We start from the raw sequence: 20,863 nt of genomic DNA, 5'->3' as shown, positions 1-20,863 counted from the left end.
TGTGGATCTGAGGCACTTTCCCCTGTTGCCTCCATCCTCCAAATCCCACCAACATCAGCCGCCTCAGAGCGCAACTGGTCCTTGTTTGAGAACACACACACCAAGGCACGCAACAGGCTGACCAATTCAAGGGTTGAAAAATTGGTGGCCATCCGGGCAAATTTGAGGTTTTTTGAGCCTGACAACGAGCCATCCTCAACAAGGTTGGAAAGTGACAGTGAAGAATAGGCCTCAGAGTCTGATGTTCAAGAGGTGGACATTGAGGAGGTCCAGGGAGAAGACATGGAAGCCTGAGAGGAAGACAACCAAAGCTTTATTTTCTAGACTTTTTACAGATGTATGTTGAAAACGTTTTTGGGAGATGCGATTGAGCGTTGGGAATTTATTCAATATTCCCTTTCTTTTGTTATTCAGTGAAATCATCCCATGTGAAGAGTCAACTCATTTAATTAAAGTCGAATTCGCCACTAAATGTTGTTAAAAATTTCTATTGGAAGGATTTAATCATTTGCAATTATGTCTACTTATGATAAGGTAAAAGGTTTATGTTTCTGTCTCCATATGATATGGTAAATATTTCCAATGCAAAAAACATCTACATTTAAATGGTATTAACATTMATTTGCATATATTTCCGTTAATTCCATATATTCCCACGGAAAGTTTCCACCTCTGAATATTCCCCAAAATGTGCAACCCTAATTGCAATTATCACGATTCTATATTTATTGTGATTCGATACTGTGATTTTATTCCGATTCGATGTTCCAAACATATTGCTCAACATATGTCTGCAGCAGAGGGACAGAGAGCCATGAGACAATTTGTTTTCATCAGTCATGGATATAAAAGTGTTGAAAGCAATTGGCTCCCTTTTTAAAAAGAAGATGAAGAACAAGCTATGAAGGAAAAATACTGGAGTTTTGGTGCTGGTACAGCCAACTTGAGATTTTTTTTTATTGTGATTTTGTCAAAATGATACGATACGATATATCGTCAAAAATAATATCCCGATATGTAACTATCGATTTTTTTTGCCCTCATCGCTAATTATTAGACTACATGTCATTATATTCTAATAAGATCTAGGTTATGTTATCTAGAGAAAATGAACAACATAAAAATGCCATGTATAGAAAGACAATAGTCTGACATGCTCCTTCATTCAGAGAGGGTTATTTAAAGGGATCTATTTTACCTTTGCTTCCTTCCTGTCTATCTCTCTCAGACTAGGCTTYATCTACTAATTAAAGAGGCGGTTGCTAAGAGATAACAAGCAGTGACATCGCTGCTGAGAGCCTTTGATGTGCTGCAGCCTGAACCTGCATCTCTACTCTGGGTCTCTTCTCTCAACCCCCATCTAGACCTGAGTGCACCTGACTCATGTGAAGGAGTAGGGGGAGAGAGAGAGAAAGCGGAGCCACACCACACCACATACCACACGCCATGGCAGCTTTTACCAGTACCCCGAAAGTGAGTTCCGGGAGTGCTCCTCGCCACGGGTTCAGGGAGGAGAGCCCAGCGGAGTGTGACTGGAAGGACTGTGACACTGGAGGCAGCGAGAGGTCTAGAGGACACCGCACCATGCTGGAGAAGACCCAGGACTTCTTCCAGACCTGTGACATCGAGGACAAGGGCTTCATCACCCGCCGGGACATGCAGGTAAGATCACCTATATGGGATCACCGAGTCTGACAGAATCATCTCATGGGAAGTTATTGAAATGTTTAGGCTACACCAGACGTGCATTATGTATGTTCCAATCCCTACTGTGTAGTTACCTAGTCATGTGTCGTTGTTACTTTTATGTCATTATGTCAAGAGTACCAAATATTTTAAAGCTCCAACGTTTGATACTGATTTTTACGATGCAATAAGTTATGACCGTTTTGTTTTGAACTGTGATTCATGCTGAATGTTGTTTTGCCGCTCTGAAGGTTCAAAATAATTCTGAGTTGTAGTCGGTTGGTTGGAGTTGTGATGGATTTCTCTAGATGTATTCTAGCCTACACATCTGTCCCGTATCTCACTATTGTTATCATTCAGGCTTTTGTAAGGGCATCTGAATGACTGCTGTTAACAATAGAATACACTAAACAATGAGGAAATTATAGCAATCTAACAACTGCAACAAATCCTCCATAGACATTTATGTTAGATTTGGAGACAAATATCTGGTAATTTCATTAGGCTGCACATGGAGGACAGAGACTCTGTGTGCTCCTTAGAATTAGCTAGAACACTTCTATATCTATGTTGTGTGCTCATTAGAGATGTTTCTGAGGACATAGTCTCTATCATTCTAATTCAGGAGTGTATGTGAAAAGAGTGCCAGGAACCCACAACACCTACTGGCAGCAAAGAGCCAAGCAGATCCACGCTTTGTCATATATCTCCTTCAGCTGTGTTATTGTGCAGATCCAGAAGCCTTTCACATTCATCCATGGCAGTATTATTTTGATGGAGCAGTTGTGAGCCCATGCCGCGACAAGGGTCTCTCAATAGAATGGATGGGTCTCTTTGATCATTGCTTACGGAAATAGATTGAAAATGACCTTATACCCACTCCCCATGTTCATTAGGAGTTGTGGAAGAATTACATTTTTTTAGTAATGGAAATGGATAACTCAACATATGCAGGAGTGTACAGTACATTGCTTCTCCCACTCTGTGTAAATTAGTCTAATTAACATACAAGTAGGTAATCAGTGTTAGCAACTGAAATGCAGTTCTGCTGGTCTATAGCTACAGTGCATTCGGAAAGTATTCAGACCCCTTGACTTTTTTCATATTTTGTTACGTTACAGCATTATTCTAAAATGTATTAAATAAATAAAAATCTCATCAATCTATACACACAAAACCCCATAATGACAAAGCGAAAACCGGTTTTTAGACATTTTTGCAAATGTATTCAAAAATATAAAACTGAAATACCTTATTTACATAAGTTTTCAGACCCTTTGCTATGGGACTCGAAATTGAGGGTACCAAAACATTTCCGATTGTGTTTTTTTGTTAGTTTATTTGCGTTTTTTGTTACTTATTTTGTACATAATGTTGCCGCTACCATCTCTTATGACCGAAAAAAACTTCTGGACATCAGGACTGCGATTACTCACCACAGACTAGCAGAATCCTTTTTTTCCTTTAATGAGTCTGACGAGCCCGACGCGAATGATATACTGCTTTCTTGGGACCAGGCCCAGATCCCCGTGATTTGCGTGAAGAGGTGGAGAAAAAGGGGCCAAAGGGCAGGCTGCCTTCTGAGAATTCGTAGGCGATCCAATAAACCCCCACTTCCTTCCACTCTGCTAGTACACGTGCAATCTTTGGAGAAGAAAATAGATGACCTACGCGCAAGATTAAACTACCAACAGGACATTCAAAACTGTAATATCTTATGCTTCACGGAGTCGTGGCTGAATGACGACACTATCAACATACAGCTGGCTGGTTATACGCTGTACCGGCAGGATACAACAGCGGCGTCTGGTAAGACAAGGGGCGGAGGGCTATGTATTTTTGTAAATAACAGCTGGTGCACTATATCTAAGGAAGTCTCGAGCTATTTCTCATCTGAGGTAGAGTATATTATGATAAGCTGTAGACCACACTATCTACTTAGAGAGTTTTTRTCTGTATTTGTCATAGCTGTTTACATACCACAACAGTCAGAGGCTGGCACTAAGACAGCATTGAATGAGCTGTATTCCACCCATAAGCAAACAAGAAAACGCTCACCCAGAGGCGGCGCTCTTAGTAGCCGGGGACTTTAATGCAGGGAAACTTAAATCCGTTTTACCAAATTTCTATCAGCATGTTAAATGTGCAACCTGGACCACCTTTAATCCACACACAGAGACGCATACAAAGCGCTCCCTCGCCCTCCATTTGGCAAATCTGACCCAAATTCTATCCTCCTGATTCCTGCTTACAAGCTAAAATTAAAGCAGGAAGCACCAGTGGCTAGATCAATAAAAAAGTGGTCAGATGAAGCAGATGCTAAGCTACAAGACTGTTTTGCTAGCACAGACTGGAATATGTTCTGGGATTCCTCTGATGGCATTGAGGAGTACACCACATCAGTCATTGGCTTCATCAATAAGTGCATTGATGAAGTCGTCCCCACAGTGACCGTACGTACATACCCCAACCAGAAGCCATGGATTACAGGCAACATCCGCACTGAGCTAAAAGCTAGAGCTGCCGCTTTCAAGGAGCCCTCCAACGAACCATCAAACAGGCAAAGCGTCAATACAGAACTAAGATTGAATCGTACAACACCRGCTCTGAAGCTCGTCGTATGTGGCAGGGCTTGCAAACAATTACAGACTACAAAGGGAAGCACATCCGAGAGCTGCCCAGTGACATGAGCCTACCAGATGAGCTAAACTACTTCTATGCTCGCTTCGAGGCAAATGGCACTGAAACATGCATGACAGCACCAGCTCTTCCGGAAGACTGTGTGATCACGCTCTCAGCAGCCGATGTGAGTAAGACCTTCAAACAGGTCAACATTCATAAGGCCGCAGGGCCAGACAGATTACCAAGACGTGTACTGCAAGCATGCGCTGACCAACTGGCAAGTGTCTTCACTGACATTTTCTGTCTGAGTCTGTAATATCATCATGTATTAAGCAGACCACCATAGTCCCTGTGCCCAAGAGGACTAAGGTAACCTGCCTAAATGACTACCGACCCATAGCACTCCATGTCTGTAGCCATGAAGTGCTTTGAAAGGCTGGTCATGGTTCACRTCAACACCATTATCCCAGAAACCCTAGACCCACTCTAATTTGCATACCGCCCCAACAGATCCACAGATGATGCAATATATTGCACTCCACACTGCCCTTTCCCACCTGGACAAAAGGAACACCTATGTGAGAATGCTATTCATTGACTACAGCTCAGCGTTCAACACCATAGTGTCCTCAAAGCTCATCAATAAGCTAAGGACCCTGGAACTAAACACCTCCCTCTGCAACTGGATCCTGGACTTCCTGACGGACCACCTCCAGGTGGTAAGGGTAGGTAACAACACATCCGCCACGCTGATCCTCAACACAGGGGCCCCTCAGGGGTGCGTGCTCAGCCCCATCCTGTACTCCCTGTTTACTCATGACTGCACGGCCAGGCACGACTCCAACACCATTAAGTTTGCCAATGACACAACAGTGGTAGGCCTGATCACCGTCAACGACGAGACAGCCTATAGGGAGGAGGTCAGAGACCTGGCCGTGTAGTGCCAGGACAACAACCTCTCCCTCAACGTGATCAAGACAAAGGAGATGATTGTGGACTACAGGAAAAAGAGGACCGAGCATGCCCCCATTCTCATCGACAGGGCTGCATTGGAGCAGGTTGAGAGCTTCAAGTTCCTTGGTGTCCACATCACCAAAAAACTAACTTGGTCCATACACAACAAGACAGTCGTGAAGAGGGCACGACAAAACCTATTCCCCCTCAGGAGACTGAAAAGATTTGACATGGGTCCTCAGATCCTCAAAAGGTTCTAAAGCTGCGCCATCGAGAGCATCCTGACTGGTTGCATAACTGCCTGGTATGGCAACTGCTCGGCCTCCGACCGCAAGGCACTACAGAAGGTAGTGCGTACGGCCCAGTACATCACTGGGGCCAAGCTTCCTGCCATCCAGGACCTCTATACCAGGCAGAGGAAGGCCCTTGTCAATGACTCCAGCCACAACAGTCATAGACTGTTCTCTCTGCTACCGCATGGCAAGCGGTACCGAAGCGCCAAGTCTAGGTCCCCCCTGTATATAGTCTCGCTGTTGTTATTTTACTGCTGCTCTTTAATTACTTAGTTACTTTTAATTCTTGTTCTTATCCGTATTTTTTAAACTGCATTGTTGGTTAGGGGCTCGTAAGTAAGCATTTCATTTTAAGGTCTACACCTGTTGTATTCGGCACGTGTTTTGATTTGACTATTCAGGATTGAGGGAAAGATGAACGGAGCAAAGTACAGAGAGATCCTTGATGAAAACCTGCTCCAGAGTGCTCAGGAACTCAGACTGACCCTAAGCACACAGCCAAGACAACGTAGGAGTAGCTTTGGGATAAGTCTCTGAATGTCCTTGAGTGGTCCAGCCAGAGCCCGGACTTGAACCCGATCGAACATCTCTGGAAAGACCTGAAAATAGCTGTGCAGCGACGCTCTCCATCCAACCTGGCAGAGCTTGTAGCGTCATACCCAAGAAGACTCAAGGCTTTAATCGCTGCTAAAGGGGCATCAACAAAGTACTGAGTAAAGGGTCTGAATGCTTATGTAAATGTGATATTGATGTTTTTTTTAAATAAATTTGCAAAAATTTCAAAAACCTGTTTTTGCTTTGTCAATATGGGGTATTGTGTGTAGATTGACGAGGGCAAAACACTACTTAATCCATTTTAGAATAAGGCTGTAACGTAACAAAATGTGGGAAAAGTCAAGGGGTCTGAATACTTTTCGAATCCACTATATACAACCAGCGCAGGTGGTACAGGAAAGTAATTTTGATTTAGTCAGGTATTTACAATGCTTGATAAGGCAACCCTTGTATATCCACAAGGGTTAAGAATCTGGTGGCACAATAACCCTTTTTAAAATATATATTTTATTTACTTTAATAACGTATTCTAGCAAATGCCAGCATTGCCATAGATGTGCACATGTAGCATTTTGTGCTGATGCACATAATGTACAGCCTGTACAATGTTTTTCACACCATGATCTAACGGTTGGCAGTGGTGTGTCTCAGGCTGTGAACTCTGTTTGCTGACATAAGGGATGTGTTCAGTCCAGATAACAGAATGTACAAGCAGTGGAAAGCAGACTAGGTCTCATAGAATTTCACAAGTGGTTTCAGTTTAAACATTGACATGCACAGCTCACAGAGGTGTGGCAGCATTTGGCTTTTCAGGATCATTCTGGTCTTTACTGTTTATTTTCAGGGTTTGAGTAGGTTTTAAGTCTCTTGTTTGCTTGTCTATATTACAAACAGTTTTTACACTCTGCTTGGCCTTGGTGTGTAAATGGTGGTTTGGGCTATGTATTAACACAGATTAAGGTTTATGTTGTTGACTTTTTTTGCTGTTTTTGTTGACTGGGCAGATATGTTAATTTCTCAAATGTTTGGGTTCAATCCGAATAAAGATGTCACAGGTTCATTAATATAAACATTTTATTAAACAAATAGAGTAGTTATTTACTATTCCTTCATCATGAACACGTTTACATCCATTAGATCAGTTATGTGAGCGCAAATAATACACTATCCCACTCCTTATGAACATGAAGTTCTTACAACGACTCGTCCTGTACTTGGATACAAATCTCTTCTGATGCTAATCATAGTGTTGAAGTGTTTTCCCAGGGGCTTATGCCTGGCTGGCAGCTGTTGTACCATGTACTGTATTGTTAATGTAAATACTCCAGAATCCTTCAGGTCCCCAGTCGTGTCAATGGCACCTGACAGTGTGTCCTGCTCCACAGAGGCTCCATGGAGAGCTGCCACTCAGTGCCGAGGAGCTGGAGAACGTCTTTGACACCCTGGACTCTGACGGCAATGGATACCTCACCCTGGAGGAATTCTCCTTGGGCTTTAGTAGGTTGACTATGTTCCCTTCTCACTTTCTACTATCCACTGTATGTTTATGTGCTGTGATTGTAGTGTCTTCCATTTCCACATAATAACATCAACAGTGCTAGTGCACCGTGCAGGCGGAGTATGGTAGCTCAGCGTAGGTGCAGGTGCAGGTAGAGAGAAAGAGAAGGGAAAGAGTGGAGAGTGAGAGTAAAGGATATTATGAATCATCTCCTGGACTCTTGTTTCTCTAGGTGAGTTCCTGTTTGGCCGGAGGATCTCTGCAACGGAGGGGATGGGGGAGGCCAGCCGCATTGCCAAGGAACCCACTCAGGGCCCTCCAGGYGCCCTGTACCAGACCCAGTGGGAGGAGAGGTTGGTGGGCAGCGAGGACGAGGAGGAGAAGCACTTCTGCATGCTAATGGAGAGCTTGGGAGCCAGCAATGTCTTTGARGAGTGAGTGTTTTTGTCTTATGCAATCCTTTGTCCACCCCTCAACAATGCCCTCAAATGACCTATTTGTCTATTCCATTAGATTGGTCAGCTGTGCAAAACAAAAAGCACTGTAAATTGCCACTCCTTAGTAGTGCTAGCCACTTTACTTGCTGTTTCAATCTACTTGCTTTGATATTTATCTGGAAATTCTGAGCTTAACAACCAAGCATAGAACAGATTAAATCCTGAAGTGTACTGTCTTCTTCCCTAAAAACATCAGACATAGGAAAAGTTCATCAAAATTGATTTGGCTTGCTTAACCTTCGACAAATCATTACAGTCGACGACATTCATGTCTATGAAAGTATTCCTGACATTGGTGACTGGGTGCTGGTACCAACGATTTTGGCTTTTTGAACTCCAGGCATTGGGAGGGAAAAGATAAAGCCAGGCCTCGTATAACGCATGACTAGACTCACCTTTAGCAAACAAGTACAGCTCAATAAAGTTCAACAGTAGTAGTGGAGGATGTACATTTGATAAGGACATCCTATTGACTGTGTAAACCTGGGTTAGAACCAGAGAGGAATGCTGACAATTTACATCAGATCGGTTTGTGCACCAACCTCTGGTGTGTCTTCCTGAAGTTGACATGGCGTAGGAGTCTACTGTAAGGAGTCTTCCAGAGGTCTGCGAGTCAAGTCAACAAGTTCACATTTCTATGAACAAATCCATCAAACATATGCATTGCATGGCGGAGGATGATTGTTTTGTCTTTCCACACATTCACCTGCCTTTTACAATACAATGTTCAATAGCAGTCGTTATCTGAACACTGACGTGAATACCTGGGCACAGACAAAGATGGCTTTAAACCGTCAAAATATTTATTTTCTACTAACCGGAAAGGGGATTTTCAAGGCAAAGATCATCTTGTCCAAGTGTACATTTTAAACAAATATGTAAGCATGGTTGCAGGCAGTCCACAGCCACCCACTGCCTGCCTGTCCACAGCCACCCACTGCCTGCCTGTCCACAGCCACCCACTGCCTGCCTGCCCACAGCCACCCACTGCCTGCCTGCCCACAGCCACCCACTGCCTGCCTGCCTACATTGTCCTAATTGTTCACATTGACCTTGTCTTAAAAGAAAGTCTATTCATGGCTATATTTCTATGTCCATACAATTCTACTTCAAGTATAATTCAATTTCTTTCCTCCAAGAAGAACCTCAGTACAGTTCTTCTACAGAAATCTAACTGCAGTATACAGACTATATTCCAGGTCTTGTCATTCAGGCTAATCTTTGTTCTGACCCGCTTCCCATCAGCCCTGGTGAGGTGCGTAGTCTTTGGGCCCAGCTGAGGAGGGACGAGCCGCACCTCCTGTACAACTTTGAGGAGTTCCTGGCCAGAGTAATTYTACAGATCACAGGGGCCAACCAGGAGAGGATGGAGATGGAGAGCGCCCTTAAAAGGTTAGTAGCCTACTACTTCATTCATCAGATATTGGTGCACATGTAAGATTTAGGCAATTAGCAGCCCACTGTTGCCTGGTCCCAGATCTGTTTGGGCTGTCTTGCCAACTCCTATGGTCATTGGCAAGGCAGCACCAACATATCTGGGATCAAGCTAGTTCAAAATGTTCCTTTACAGAAAACCTCATTGCCTAAGTAATGAAGGGCGAAGTAGCCTACTGCATGTACTTGCTATGTGTGCCAGTTAGACCTTTATGGCATGAGGGCATCTACAAAATGGTCGACCCCAGGTATGTATCTGTTTTTTCCCCGTTTTTTCATTCTATTACTAAAAGCATCACTTTTTCTTTCAGATTTGTAGTCCTTAAGCCAGCTAAATTCCACACATTGAGTGTTAGTTCTGCCTTGGGAGGGTAGAAGTGTTAAAGTTTTACAGTGTGGGCGCAACAAACATTTACTTCAACAGACACATTACTCAACCTTCCAGTTCCAAAGCCATATTAAGTGTTTGTGAATGTTCTCCCTCAACGCMAACTTTCTTCAAATCATGTCGGGCAATATGTACAGTATGGCAATTTTACACAAGGAATACTACTCCACAATCTCTACCTACAGTACTTGTTTATTATGTCACGTTTCAACTAAGCACAGCTTTTGTACCACAGTGGTGCATTATCACACAGTTTCACATAGTTGAAAAGCATCCAGTTCGGTGGGCTGTTTCTGACAGAAATGAATGCAAATGTTGCATAAGGCTGCTATGTGGCTCACACTTTGCAGCTGTTTCAGAATGTATTGTCAATGTCTTTCTTGCTGTAGTCTGAGCTGTAGACACGCAGGGATGTTTGATTAAAGCTGACCAGAGTAGTCAGGCCTGGAATGGTTCAGTAATTACAGTTATCCTTTTTATCTTCAGATGTGAACTACATGTAATGCTAGACTGATAATAAGTGTTATTTTTTCATGGTACTCCCTTGAAAATCAATTTGTTGCTGTGCCTGTTTGGAATGCATCACAATAGGTTACAAATACCTACTGTATGATTGAAATGGCAGACTGGAAGCTCATGTAAGATCTCAAGTACGGCATTTATGTGCTGCCTATGCATGTGATTCTATGCCTATGCATGTGATTCTATGCCTATGCATGTGATTCTATGCCTATGCATGTGATTCTATGCCTATGCATGTGATTCTATGCCTATGCATGTGATTCTATGCCTATGCATGTGATTCTATGCCTATGCATGTGATTCTATGCCTATGCATGTGATTCTATGCCTATGCATGTGATTCTATGCCTATGCATGTGATTCTATGCCTATRYATATCATTCTATGCCTATGCATGTGATTCACCAAACTAACGGAATATGCTGTATTAGCATTAACAAGATGAAAATATTTCTAAATCCGAACAGAAAATCAGCAACACATGACGATGAGATCCATCGCTTATATGAAGAAATGGAACAGCAAATCAAAAATGAGAAGGACAGGATCTTACTGCAGGTAAAGAGATCTCCCACTGAATACAACACACTTGTTAGTAACTTCAGTTGTCTGAGATCTCTCTCTCTCTCTCTCTCTCTCTCTCTCTCTCTCACTCTCACTCTCACTCTCACTCTCTATCTCTCTCTCTCTCACACACACAACCTTCCTCTTTCACACACTTTATCTCTCACACTCTGTCTCACACTCTCTCACACTCTCTCTCACACACACACACTCTTTCTCTCACACTCTCTCTCACACTCTGTCTCACACTGTCTCTCACTCTCCACTACAGGACTCTGAGCGCTTCCTGTCTAGGAGTCAGGATCTGGAGGATCAGCTGTCCAGTAAGGAAAGGGAGCTGAATCAGATCTTCCAGAAACAGAGGAGGGTGAGTCAGGACACCAATGATGAGAAATTGATCATCACTGGCATCACAGTAAAGGATAGAATTCTACTGTACAGAACGTATCATTATTATTTATTAAATCAAATTTTCCTGAAAGTGTTTTGAACAATGTGAAATATCAACTCTGATTGATCTGGAATGAATTGTGACCAGCCTTATTAGTAGACTTGAAGCTCTAAGAGCTGTCCCTGAGTGTCTGCAGCTTACTCTCAAATGAAAATTAGATGATGATAATACGCAACAATAACACTATCAAAAACAGAACTCCGGGCCTCCCGGGTGGCGCAGTGGTCTAGGGTTTGGCCGGTAGGGATATCCTTGTCTCATCGCGCACCAGCGACGCCTGTGGCGAGCCGTGCGCAGTGCACGCTAACCAAGGTCGCCAGGTGCACATTGTTTCCTCCGACACATTGGTGCGGCTGGCTTCCGGGTTGGATGCGCGCTGTGTTGGGTTGGGTTGTGTTTCGGAGGATGCATGGCTTTCGACCTTCGTCTCTCCCGAGCCCGTACGGGAGTTGTAGCAATGAGACAAGATAGTAACTACTAACAATTGGATACGATACCACGGAATTGGGGAGAAAAGGGAGAAAAGTACAATTAAAAAATATATATATATATTAAAAAAACTGAACTCCACAGAAGCTTTTAAAACGAATTAATCAAGGAGTCTTACCAGTGCATCTCAATTTGCTTTATAAAAGGAAACAAGGCCTTAATTCGTACTGTGCCCAAGTCACCAAAGCCTTCACTCAGATCTCCCTGGCACCATCCACATTCCTCTGCCAACCATAAATTGAATGGCAGAACATTGACTGGATTGGGAATGTCCATTGTAGATATTCTATTTCTATGGTGCCAACACGTCTCTGTAGAGCAGGCATACAGGCGCTATGCTGGCTAGCCTAATCACAGTGTCGCTAGATAAAACGTCTCTTATGTTGTTGTGTTGGATCCGTTGTGACACTTGGGCTTATATATTTAGAACAGTGATAGTAGTGTTTGAGGCTGCATTCAGACAATAGCCTTATCTGCGTGTCCTCACACAACCTCTGGCTTCAATGGATGCGTGTCAGACCAGACCAGTATGTGTTTAGAAGATATCACTTGTTTCATCCTTTGATTCATCAATGTTTGGTGTATCATAACAATCACACATTGATCATACTCTACCAATCATAGACCTCAGACCGTGATTGTTACTGCATAGTAGCATCTGGGATATGGTGACCCCAGATCAACTGGCCTTGCCATTCTTCAACACAGATATGAATGAAATGAAAGTGCAGGTTATTGTAGTGCGTCTGCTTTAGGCTGTAGTGTTGTTTTGTGTGTTGTCACCTCTGCTTGTCTCCTCTGTGACCGTGTCCCCTACCCAGTGGGAGCATCAGTGCCGGGAGCTGCACAGCGAGCAGCACGTGACCAAGGTGGAGAACGTGGCGCTGAAGCAGACCAATGAGGAGCTGGCCCAGGAGCTGGAGCACACCAGTCAGGAGCTGAGCCTTGCCCAGGAGCAGCTGGTCCTCCTGCAGGAGCAGTCCTCACACCTGAACCAGGAGAGGGAGATGTAAGTCTATCTGGCTGGCTGGATGGCTGGCTGTGTCTGGGATCCTGTTTGGGTGTTTGTTTCTCCTTGTGAGTCCATATCTTAGACCAGTGGTTTCCAACTTCGCTTCTTGAGCACCCCAAAAGCCCCGAAAGCATTCCTGATTCAACTCATTGATGGCCTGATAATTAGTTGAATCAGGTGTGCTTGTCCAGGGCTACAATAAAAATGTGTACTGTTTGGGGTTTCAAGGACCGGAGTTGGGAACATCTGTCATAGGCGCTACTTGCATTCAGTAGCGTCTATAAATCACATGATTATGAAGGCATAAATGTATAAAAGCCTCTATACCTAATTTATGTTGATGTAGTTCTGTCCTTGTGATGTACTTGTCTGTTAATGTTCTGTATTATATAATGTTTTATGTTCTGTTTGGACCCCAAGAAGAGTAGCAGCTGCTAGCTGATGGGGATCCTAATGAAATATTGATATTATAACATGAATATGTGTATTTGTTGTCCAACACAGGGAGATGTACCGGGTCACAGAGGGATTGCAGAGGGAGCGAGCGAGCCTGCTGAAACAACTTGACCTGCTGAGGTAAAAGTGGAGATGGAACAGACAAACACACACACACACACACACACACACTAGGAGAGGGGCAGTGGGTTACTGTATATCAGTTCAGAGCCACTACTCTCCAAATCAAGGAGCAATGATCATACTGTACAATACTGAAGGTTATGTTATATTCACTACAAACCAAGGCCACACATCAATCCAACAGATAGCATTGACCTCAGGCAAACTCCTCAAGCTGTTTTATACTAAAGCAATGAGGCACGAGGGGTGTGGTGCATGGCCAATATACCACAGCTAAGGGCTGTTCTTAACCACGACGCAATGCGGAGTGCCTGGAAACAGCCCGTAGCAGTGGGAAATTAGTCATATACCACAAACCYCCGAGGTGCATTATTGCTATTATAAACTGCTTACAAATGTAATTAGAACAGTAAAACTAAAAGTTTTGCCATACCTGTGGTATACAGTCTCGTATACCATGGCTTTCAGCCAATCAGCATTCAGTGCTCGAACCATCCAATTTATAATAGTGCTTAGAAAGTATGTATTTCTGTTCCAATGAACCCCTTCCTTGTTATATTATCTTCAGGGAAATGAACAAGCACTTACGAGATGAGCGAGACATGTGCTCTTATCAAGTAAGTATACACATGTGCAATGTATTTATTAATCATTCTCTTTTCGTGAAATCCCCTTCTATCTATCTACAGTATCTGTATGTCTGTTTCTATCAAGTTTGATAGATACTAACCTAAAAACATGATTCCTTGAAAAGCATGGAATCTAGAAAACATTTTAAATCAAATCCAATTGCAATCAAATTGCAGATGAATTTGTTTTTCTTTTGYTGTTTTGCAGAAACTGAGGAATACTGTTAAAAATCCTGCTTGCAACCCGAGGCCTGGATCAAAAACTATGAATCCCTTTGACAGAAAGGCCTTTAGGTATACTATTTGCTTAGAAAGGCTTTTAATACAAATTGAATGGATAGTGCCTGGTGCTGTTATGGAAGCCTTAATTGATACAAACGTTCAATTCACCTACAATACACTCTTGTTCAGTATGAATATGACTGTAGTTTGAATAGTTATTAATAGTGAATGATTCATATTTTCTAAGTAGGTGGCATTGCAAAAAGTCAAACAGAGCACATGAAACGTAATTCACATGTTGGACAGAAAGCTGCTCAATAGGGCTGCAGTTTTAGTTCTGTGTAGAACGTGTCTGTACAGTATTTACATTGTTCTTAATATATGCAAATGCCTGTAAGTCAATTCACATTCTACATCCATACCATTGTACTCCATAAAAATCATTTGTTAGCCAATTTCCCCATCAATTTCCATCTCATCCCTGTCTCTCCAGTGAGGATGAGGAGGTAGTGCTCCCCCACTCTAAGAGGAAGAGTCCGGGTGGAGTGAATGGCTACAGCCTGGAGGACGTGGTGGATTCCAGACCCCTCCAGAGGATCATCTCCATAGAGGAGGACCACCTACCCCAGCTCCTTCAGGATAACTACCAGACTCAGCTCTGGGAGTGGCATGAGGAGGCCGAGGAGGAAGAGCACATAGAGCTACAGATGACCTCTATACATCCTCCTAGTTCTCCAACGATGGAGCAGCAGCCAGTTGACACCAGAGAGACAGAGATGCCTACATCCCCCAGGGGCCAGCCTGTCGGAAAGGAGACTATGGGGAATGTAAGCATGTAGGACAAGGGCTCAGATAGAGACACAACATCAGTGTTGGTTTGAAATTATGTGGAGAGACATTGTGGTCCGTCTACTGAAAAGACTAGAAGGATTCAGTTGGCTTGGCATAGTTATCCTCCATTTGAAGTKAAAGAGATTGTTCAGCATTTTCACATTATGTTCCCTCCAGGGTCGTTTGTAGGTCACCAGGTTTTTGTTTGTTCTCCTGACCCCGTAAAGAGAGGTGTGGGGGAGGAGTGTAGGTGGATGTACAGCACAGTGTGTTTCCAACAGACCAGACCTGAGATAGGAACAAAACAGTCACAGGTGTTGGGTTTCTCACTTTGAGTGAGTTGACCCCGCAGTGAACCTCATAAACAAGATTAGCTACTTGTATTAGTGTTTGTTGAAAGAGTGTTTCCATGATTTACTGTCGATTTTAGAAAATTACTATGTATTTCAAGAACTTTGTTTTACTATAACAGAATAATATAATAGGATAATAGTTGTGGAGTTTCTTGGAATTAGGGGGCTAATTATGCAGTGTTCATAATATTTTCAAATTTGCTGCTCAATGCTCAAATATTTGTTGCCATGTCATGTTTGTTTGTAGTGTACTCTTGTAGTGTACTGTTTGTTTGTAGTGTACTCTCTCCCAGTATATATCGAATTGGATACTTGCAATCTGAATTATCCTGGTAATTACTTGAGGAAAAGTAGACTTGAGTACATAGTGAGTTTGAAAGAGTTGGATGAAAGTTATAATATGAACTCTTAACACACACATCCCTCTTTCACTCTGTGTTGTGTTTCCAGGAGGAGGTTGCAGCGTTGGCCCCAGACCGCCTGTTTAAGATCGTCCTGGTGGGCAACTCCAGTGTGGGGAAGACCTCCCTCCTCAGGCGGTTCTGTGATGACTGCTTTTACCCAGGCACCTCTGCCACCGTCGGTGAGTGGCCTTTCCAGGCTTCCTTTTTTACAGCAGAGCAGGGTTGTGTTCATTAGGCACCAATGGAACAAAACCAACTGAAACAGGAACTACCTGGAATTGTTGTATAAGAATCTCTCATTTTATTTTACGTTGAAAAATGTTTCGCTACGGTGTGCCCTAATGAACACGACCCAGAGCCGAGCCCCAGTCCTGTGGCTGGTTGACCTCACCCTCCCTCTCACACTGGCTTTACTCACTAAGCACTTTAAGATGCTGATTGTTTAACACTGTGGAAAGCTGATTATGTTGTGTTGATCTTGCACTTATAGGCCACAGCCTAATAAGCAGAGAAACCATATTGTGGTGCTGTATATTGACTGACTTGACTCACACTGACCATGACTTGGATTCTTCCGATTGGCCTTTCTGTTGTACTGTAGGTTAATGTTGCACACCCAAAACGAGTTTGTTCTGTGTGTGACTGAGAGCATACTCAATTATGTCATGACTCACCATACCATTTTATATTGGTTTAATTCAATTAAGTATTTTCACTCATACAGTGCTGTGCAATCCCATCGTAAGTCAGTGCACCATTCTGTAGACATGAATCAAGCGCACTTTAAGTGTATTGGGGATCTTGTAATTTTACCAGTAGAGCTAGGCAGACCAAACAGCGCCACATGAAACAGCTTGTGAAGTCACAGTGTTCCTCTCCTGTCATTCTGCAGCCTGGTACAAACAGCTCCACATTTCTTCATATCCTCTCTATTTAGGCCCTGTTTGGAAGCATTTGATTCTCAAAATAGTCATACAATTCTGAGAATGTATTTTTGTTGTTGTTGAGAAAGTCAGATAGATTTCGAATTGTGTGGTCCCTTTAGAACAATATACAATATCCGATCAACTCCTGTTGACGCAATTGTGACGCAAGCATTGACAGAAAACATGTTGTTCCTCCGTTTCTATTTGAGCACTGGGGACAAATGTAGTCGATTGGAATCATCAATGGATAAGTAAATATCAGAAACTCAGAGAAGGACATTGCCATATAAAGTTCCACATGTTATCCTTTGAAGTTCCTTGTTTTATCCAGATTTAGCCCGGAAATCAATTTTTGGTTCCTTTTATCATTTTTGTATCTTATTACGTGCCCATCATTTCTGAAAATGGGTTTACTTTTGAAAATGAATATGGATAAAAAGTTACAGGAACAAAATATTATTGTAAKGCAAAAGATAGTAAATGACTATAAGTGACAATAAGTGACTTAAATCWGATTAATGATATATTGTCTGTCCTGCATCATCAACAGGCATAGACTACAGTGTGAAGACAATACGGGTGGACAACAGCCAGGTGGCGCTGCAGATGTGGGATACAGCAGGACAGGAGAGGTGGGAACTCTACTGGGTGGATTTACACATGTTCAACCTTTTGCCTCAGCAGCTTTTATTTTGCTACATGCAGTTAGGCTGTATGGCGCACTACTGCTACTATGGTTAAATGTCAATATTTTTACGTATTTTAATAATGAGACAAAAGTTTTAAAAGATCAAATGACATGTAATGTTGTGCATGAGGATAAAGTACAAACGGGGGAATTCTCAGTCTTACAATTACTCACTTCTCCACCACTTCAGGAGAGGACTATCAGAATGGTCCTGCAATAGATAGCAGCCGTTTTACAGGCTCCTGAACAATTCTAMAAWWWWWWWTTTTTTTTGCGCTGATCGTAACTTTTTTGTACATAATGTTTCTGCCATCGTTTCCTATGATCGAAAAGGGCTTCTGGACACCAGAACAGCGATCAATAACCTTGATTTGGATTAAGATTTCTACTTCAACAAGTCGTAGGCACAGGACATAGTGCTCATTCTGGACCAGACCCTAATCCCAGAGAAAAGAGAGGCTGGCATGCGGGCACCCTGACAAAACTACATTGGCGAGTACATAAACCGCCTCTACAATCAATGGAGAACAAACTGGATGAGCTCTGTTCAAGACTATCCTATCAACGGGACCTGAAGAACTGTAATATCTTATGTTTCTCAGAGTTGTGGCTGAACAAGGACATGGATAATATACATTGAGTGTACAAAACATTAGGAACACCCCCTTTTGCCCTCAGAACAGCCTCAATTCGTTGGGGCATGGACTCTACATGGTGTCGAAAGCGTTCCACATGGATGCTGCCCATGTTGACTCCAATGCTTCCCACAGTTGGCTGGATGTCCTTTGGGTGGGGAAGCATTCTTGATACACACAGGAAACTGTTGAGCGTGAAAAACCCAGTAGCGTTGCAGTTCTTGACACACTCAAACCGGTGCGCCTGGCACCTACTACCATACCCCATTTAAAGGCACTTCAATCTTTTGTCTTGCCTGTTCATCCTCTGAATGGCACACATACACAATCCATGTCTCAAAGCTTAAAAATCCTACCCTTCATCTACACTGATTGAAGTGGATTTAAACGGTGACATCAATAAGGGATCATAGCTTTCACCTGGACAGTCATGGAAAGAGAAGGTGTTCCTAATGTTTTGTACACTCAGTGTACATCTAGCTGGTTTTTCCATGCATCGGCAGGACAGAACAGCAGCGTCAGGTAATCTCAAGAGCGGAGGTGTCTCTTTGTTAACAACAGCTGGTGTGCCATCTCGAGGTTCTGCTCGCCTGAGTTAGAATACCTAATGATAAGCTATATATAGACCATACTATTTACCAAGATAGTTTTAATCTATATTTTTCATAGCAGTCTTTTTAGAATCACAAACCGATGCTGGCACTAAGACTGCACTCAATGAGCTGTATAGGGGCCATAAGCAAACAGAAAAATGCTCATCCAGAAGCGGCGCTYCTAGTGGCCTGTGATTTTAATGCAGGAAAACTGAAATCCGTCCAACCTCATTTCTACCAGCATGTCACCTGTGCAACGAGAGGTGAAAAAAACTATAGATCATCTTTACTCCACACACAGAAACGCATATAAATCTCTCCCTCACCATAACTCTAACCTCCTGATTCATGCTTACAAGCAATAACTCAAATGAAGTACCAGTGACGCGCTCAATACAGAAGTGGTCCAATGAAGCAGATGCTAAGATACAGRACTGTTTCGCTAACACAGAGTGGAATATGTTCCGCCATTCATCCAATGGCATTGAGGATTGTACCACATCAGTCACCGGCTTCATTAATATGTGCATCAACGACATTGACGAACCATCAAACAGGCAAAGCGTCAATACAGGACTAAGATCGAATCTTGCTACATCAGCTCTGACGCTTGTCGGATGTGGCAGGGCTTGCAAACTATCACGGATTACAAAGGGAAACCCAGCCACGAGCTGCCCAGTGACGCAAGCCTACCAGATGAGCTGAATGCTTTCTATGCTCACTTCGAGGCAAGCAACACTGATCCATGCATGAGAGCACCAGCCATTCCAGATGACCGTGTGATCACGCTCTCCGTAGCTGATGTGAGTAAGACCTTTAAAACAGGTTAACATTCACTAGGCCGCAGGGTCAGATGGATTACTCAGAGTATGCGCTGAGCAGCTGGCAAGTGTGTTCACTGACATTTTCAACCTCTCCCTGACCCAGTCTGTAATACGTACATGTTTCAAGCAGACCACCATAGTCCCTGTGCCCCAGAACGCCAAAGTAACCTGTCTAAATGACTTATGCACCGTGGCACTCACATCTGTAGCCATGAAATGATTTGAAAGGCTGGTCATGGCTCACATCAACACCATCATCTTGACACCCTGGACCCACTCAAATTCGCATACCGCCCCAACAAATCCTCAGATGACGCAGTCTCAATTGCACTCCACACTGCCCTATCCCATCTGGACAAGAGGAATACCTATGTAAGAATGCATTCCATTGAATACAGCTCAGCCTTCAACACCATAGTACCCTCCAAGCTCATCACTAAGCTCAGGGCCCTGGAGTGGACGCAAAATTACCCCAGGTAATCTTGCGTCCACCCACACAGACAGCGTTGTGAAGAAGGCGCAGCAGCGCCTCTTCAACCTCAGGAGGCTGAAGAAATTYGGCTTGTCACCAAAAGCACTCACAAACTTCTACAGATGCACAATCGAGAGCATCCTGTCGGGCTGTATCACCGCCTGGTACGGCAACTGCTCCGCCCACAACCGTAAGGCTCTCCAGAGGGTAGTGAGGTCTGCACAACGCATCACCGAGGGCAAACTACCTGCCCTCCAGGACACCTACACCACCCGATGTCACAGGAAGGCCATAAAGATCATCAAGGACAACAACCACCCAAGCCACTGCCTGTTCACCCCGCTATCATCCAGAAGGCGAGGTCAGTACAGGTGCATCAAAGCAGGGACCGAGAGACTGAAAAACAGCTTCTATCTCAAGGCCATCAGACTGTTAAACAGCCACCACTAACATTTAGCGGCCGCTGCCAACATACTGACTCAACTCCAGCCACTTTAATAATGGGAATTGATGGAAATTATGTAAAAATGTACCACTAGCCACTTTAAACAATGCCACTTAATATAATGTTTACATACCCTACATTACTCATCTCATATGTATATGTATATACTGTACTCTATATCATCTACTGCATCTTGCCATCTTTATGTAATACATGTATCACTAGCCACTTTAAACTATGCCACTTTGTTTACATACCCTACATTACTCATCTCATATGTATATACTGTACTCTATA

At 43.3% G+C, this 20,863-nt stretch overlaps 1 protein-coding gene across 2 annotated transcripts in view; it reads left to right on the top strand.

Moving 5' to 3' along the window:
- Positions 1–20,863, top strand: part of LOC111962605 (EF-hand calcium-binding domain-containing protein 4B-like) — a 38,428-nt gene that overhangs the window by 12,995 nt on the left and 4,570 nt on the right. For both annotated transcript variants that reach the window (XM_023985814.2, XM_070443152.1), the window contains exons 2-14: positions 1,365–1,662; positions 7,496–7,607; positions 7,841–8,042; positions 9,351–9,497; positions 10,917–11,007; positions 11,285–11,380; positions 12,775–12,962; positions 13,470–13,541; positions 14,113–14,161; positions 14,382–14,467; positions 14,889–15,222; positions 16,030–16,162; positions 17,460–17,541. In XM_023985814.2, coding sequence (XP_023841582.1) covers positions 1,447–1,662; positions 7,496–7,607; positions 7,841–8,042; positions 9,351–9,497; positions 10,917–11,007; positions 11,285–11,380; positions 12,775–12,962; positions 13,470–13,541; positions 14,113–14,161; positions 14,382–14,467; positions 14,889–15,222; positions 16,030–16,162; positions 17,460–17,541 — 1,808 coding nt within the window. In that variant the 5' untranslated portion in view covers positions 1,365–1,446. The remainder of the gene's footprint in view (positions 1–1,364; positions 1,663–7,495; positions 7,608–7,840; positions 8,043–9,350; positions 9,498–10,916; positions 11,008–11,284; positions 11,381–12,774; positions 12,963–13,469; positions 13,542–14,112; positions 14,162–14,381; positions 14,468–14,888; positions 15,223–16,029; positions 16,163–17,459; positions 17,542–20,863) is intronic.

Source organism: Salvelinus sp. IW2-2015, linkage group LG4q.1:29, assembly GCF_002910315.2.
Source record: "Salvelinus sp. IW2-2015 linkage group LG4q.1:29, ASM291031v2, whole genome shotgun sequence".
Lineage (NCBI taxonomy): Eukaryota > Metazoa > Chordata > Actinopteri > Salmoniformes > Salmonidae > Salvelinus > Salvelinus sp. IW2-2015.
The sequence above is the reverse complement of the archived record's forward strand: the minus strand, read 5'-3'. Positions and strand labels throughout refer to the sequence as shown.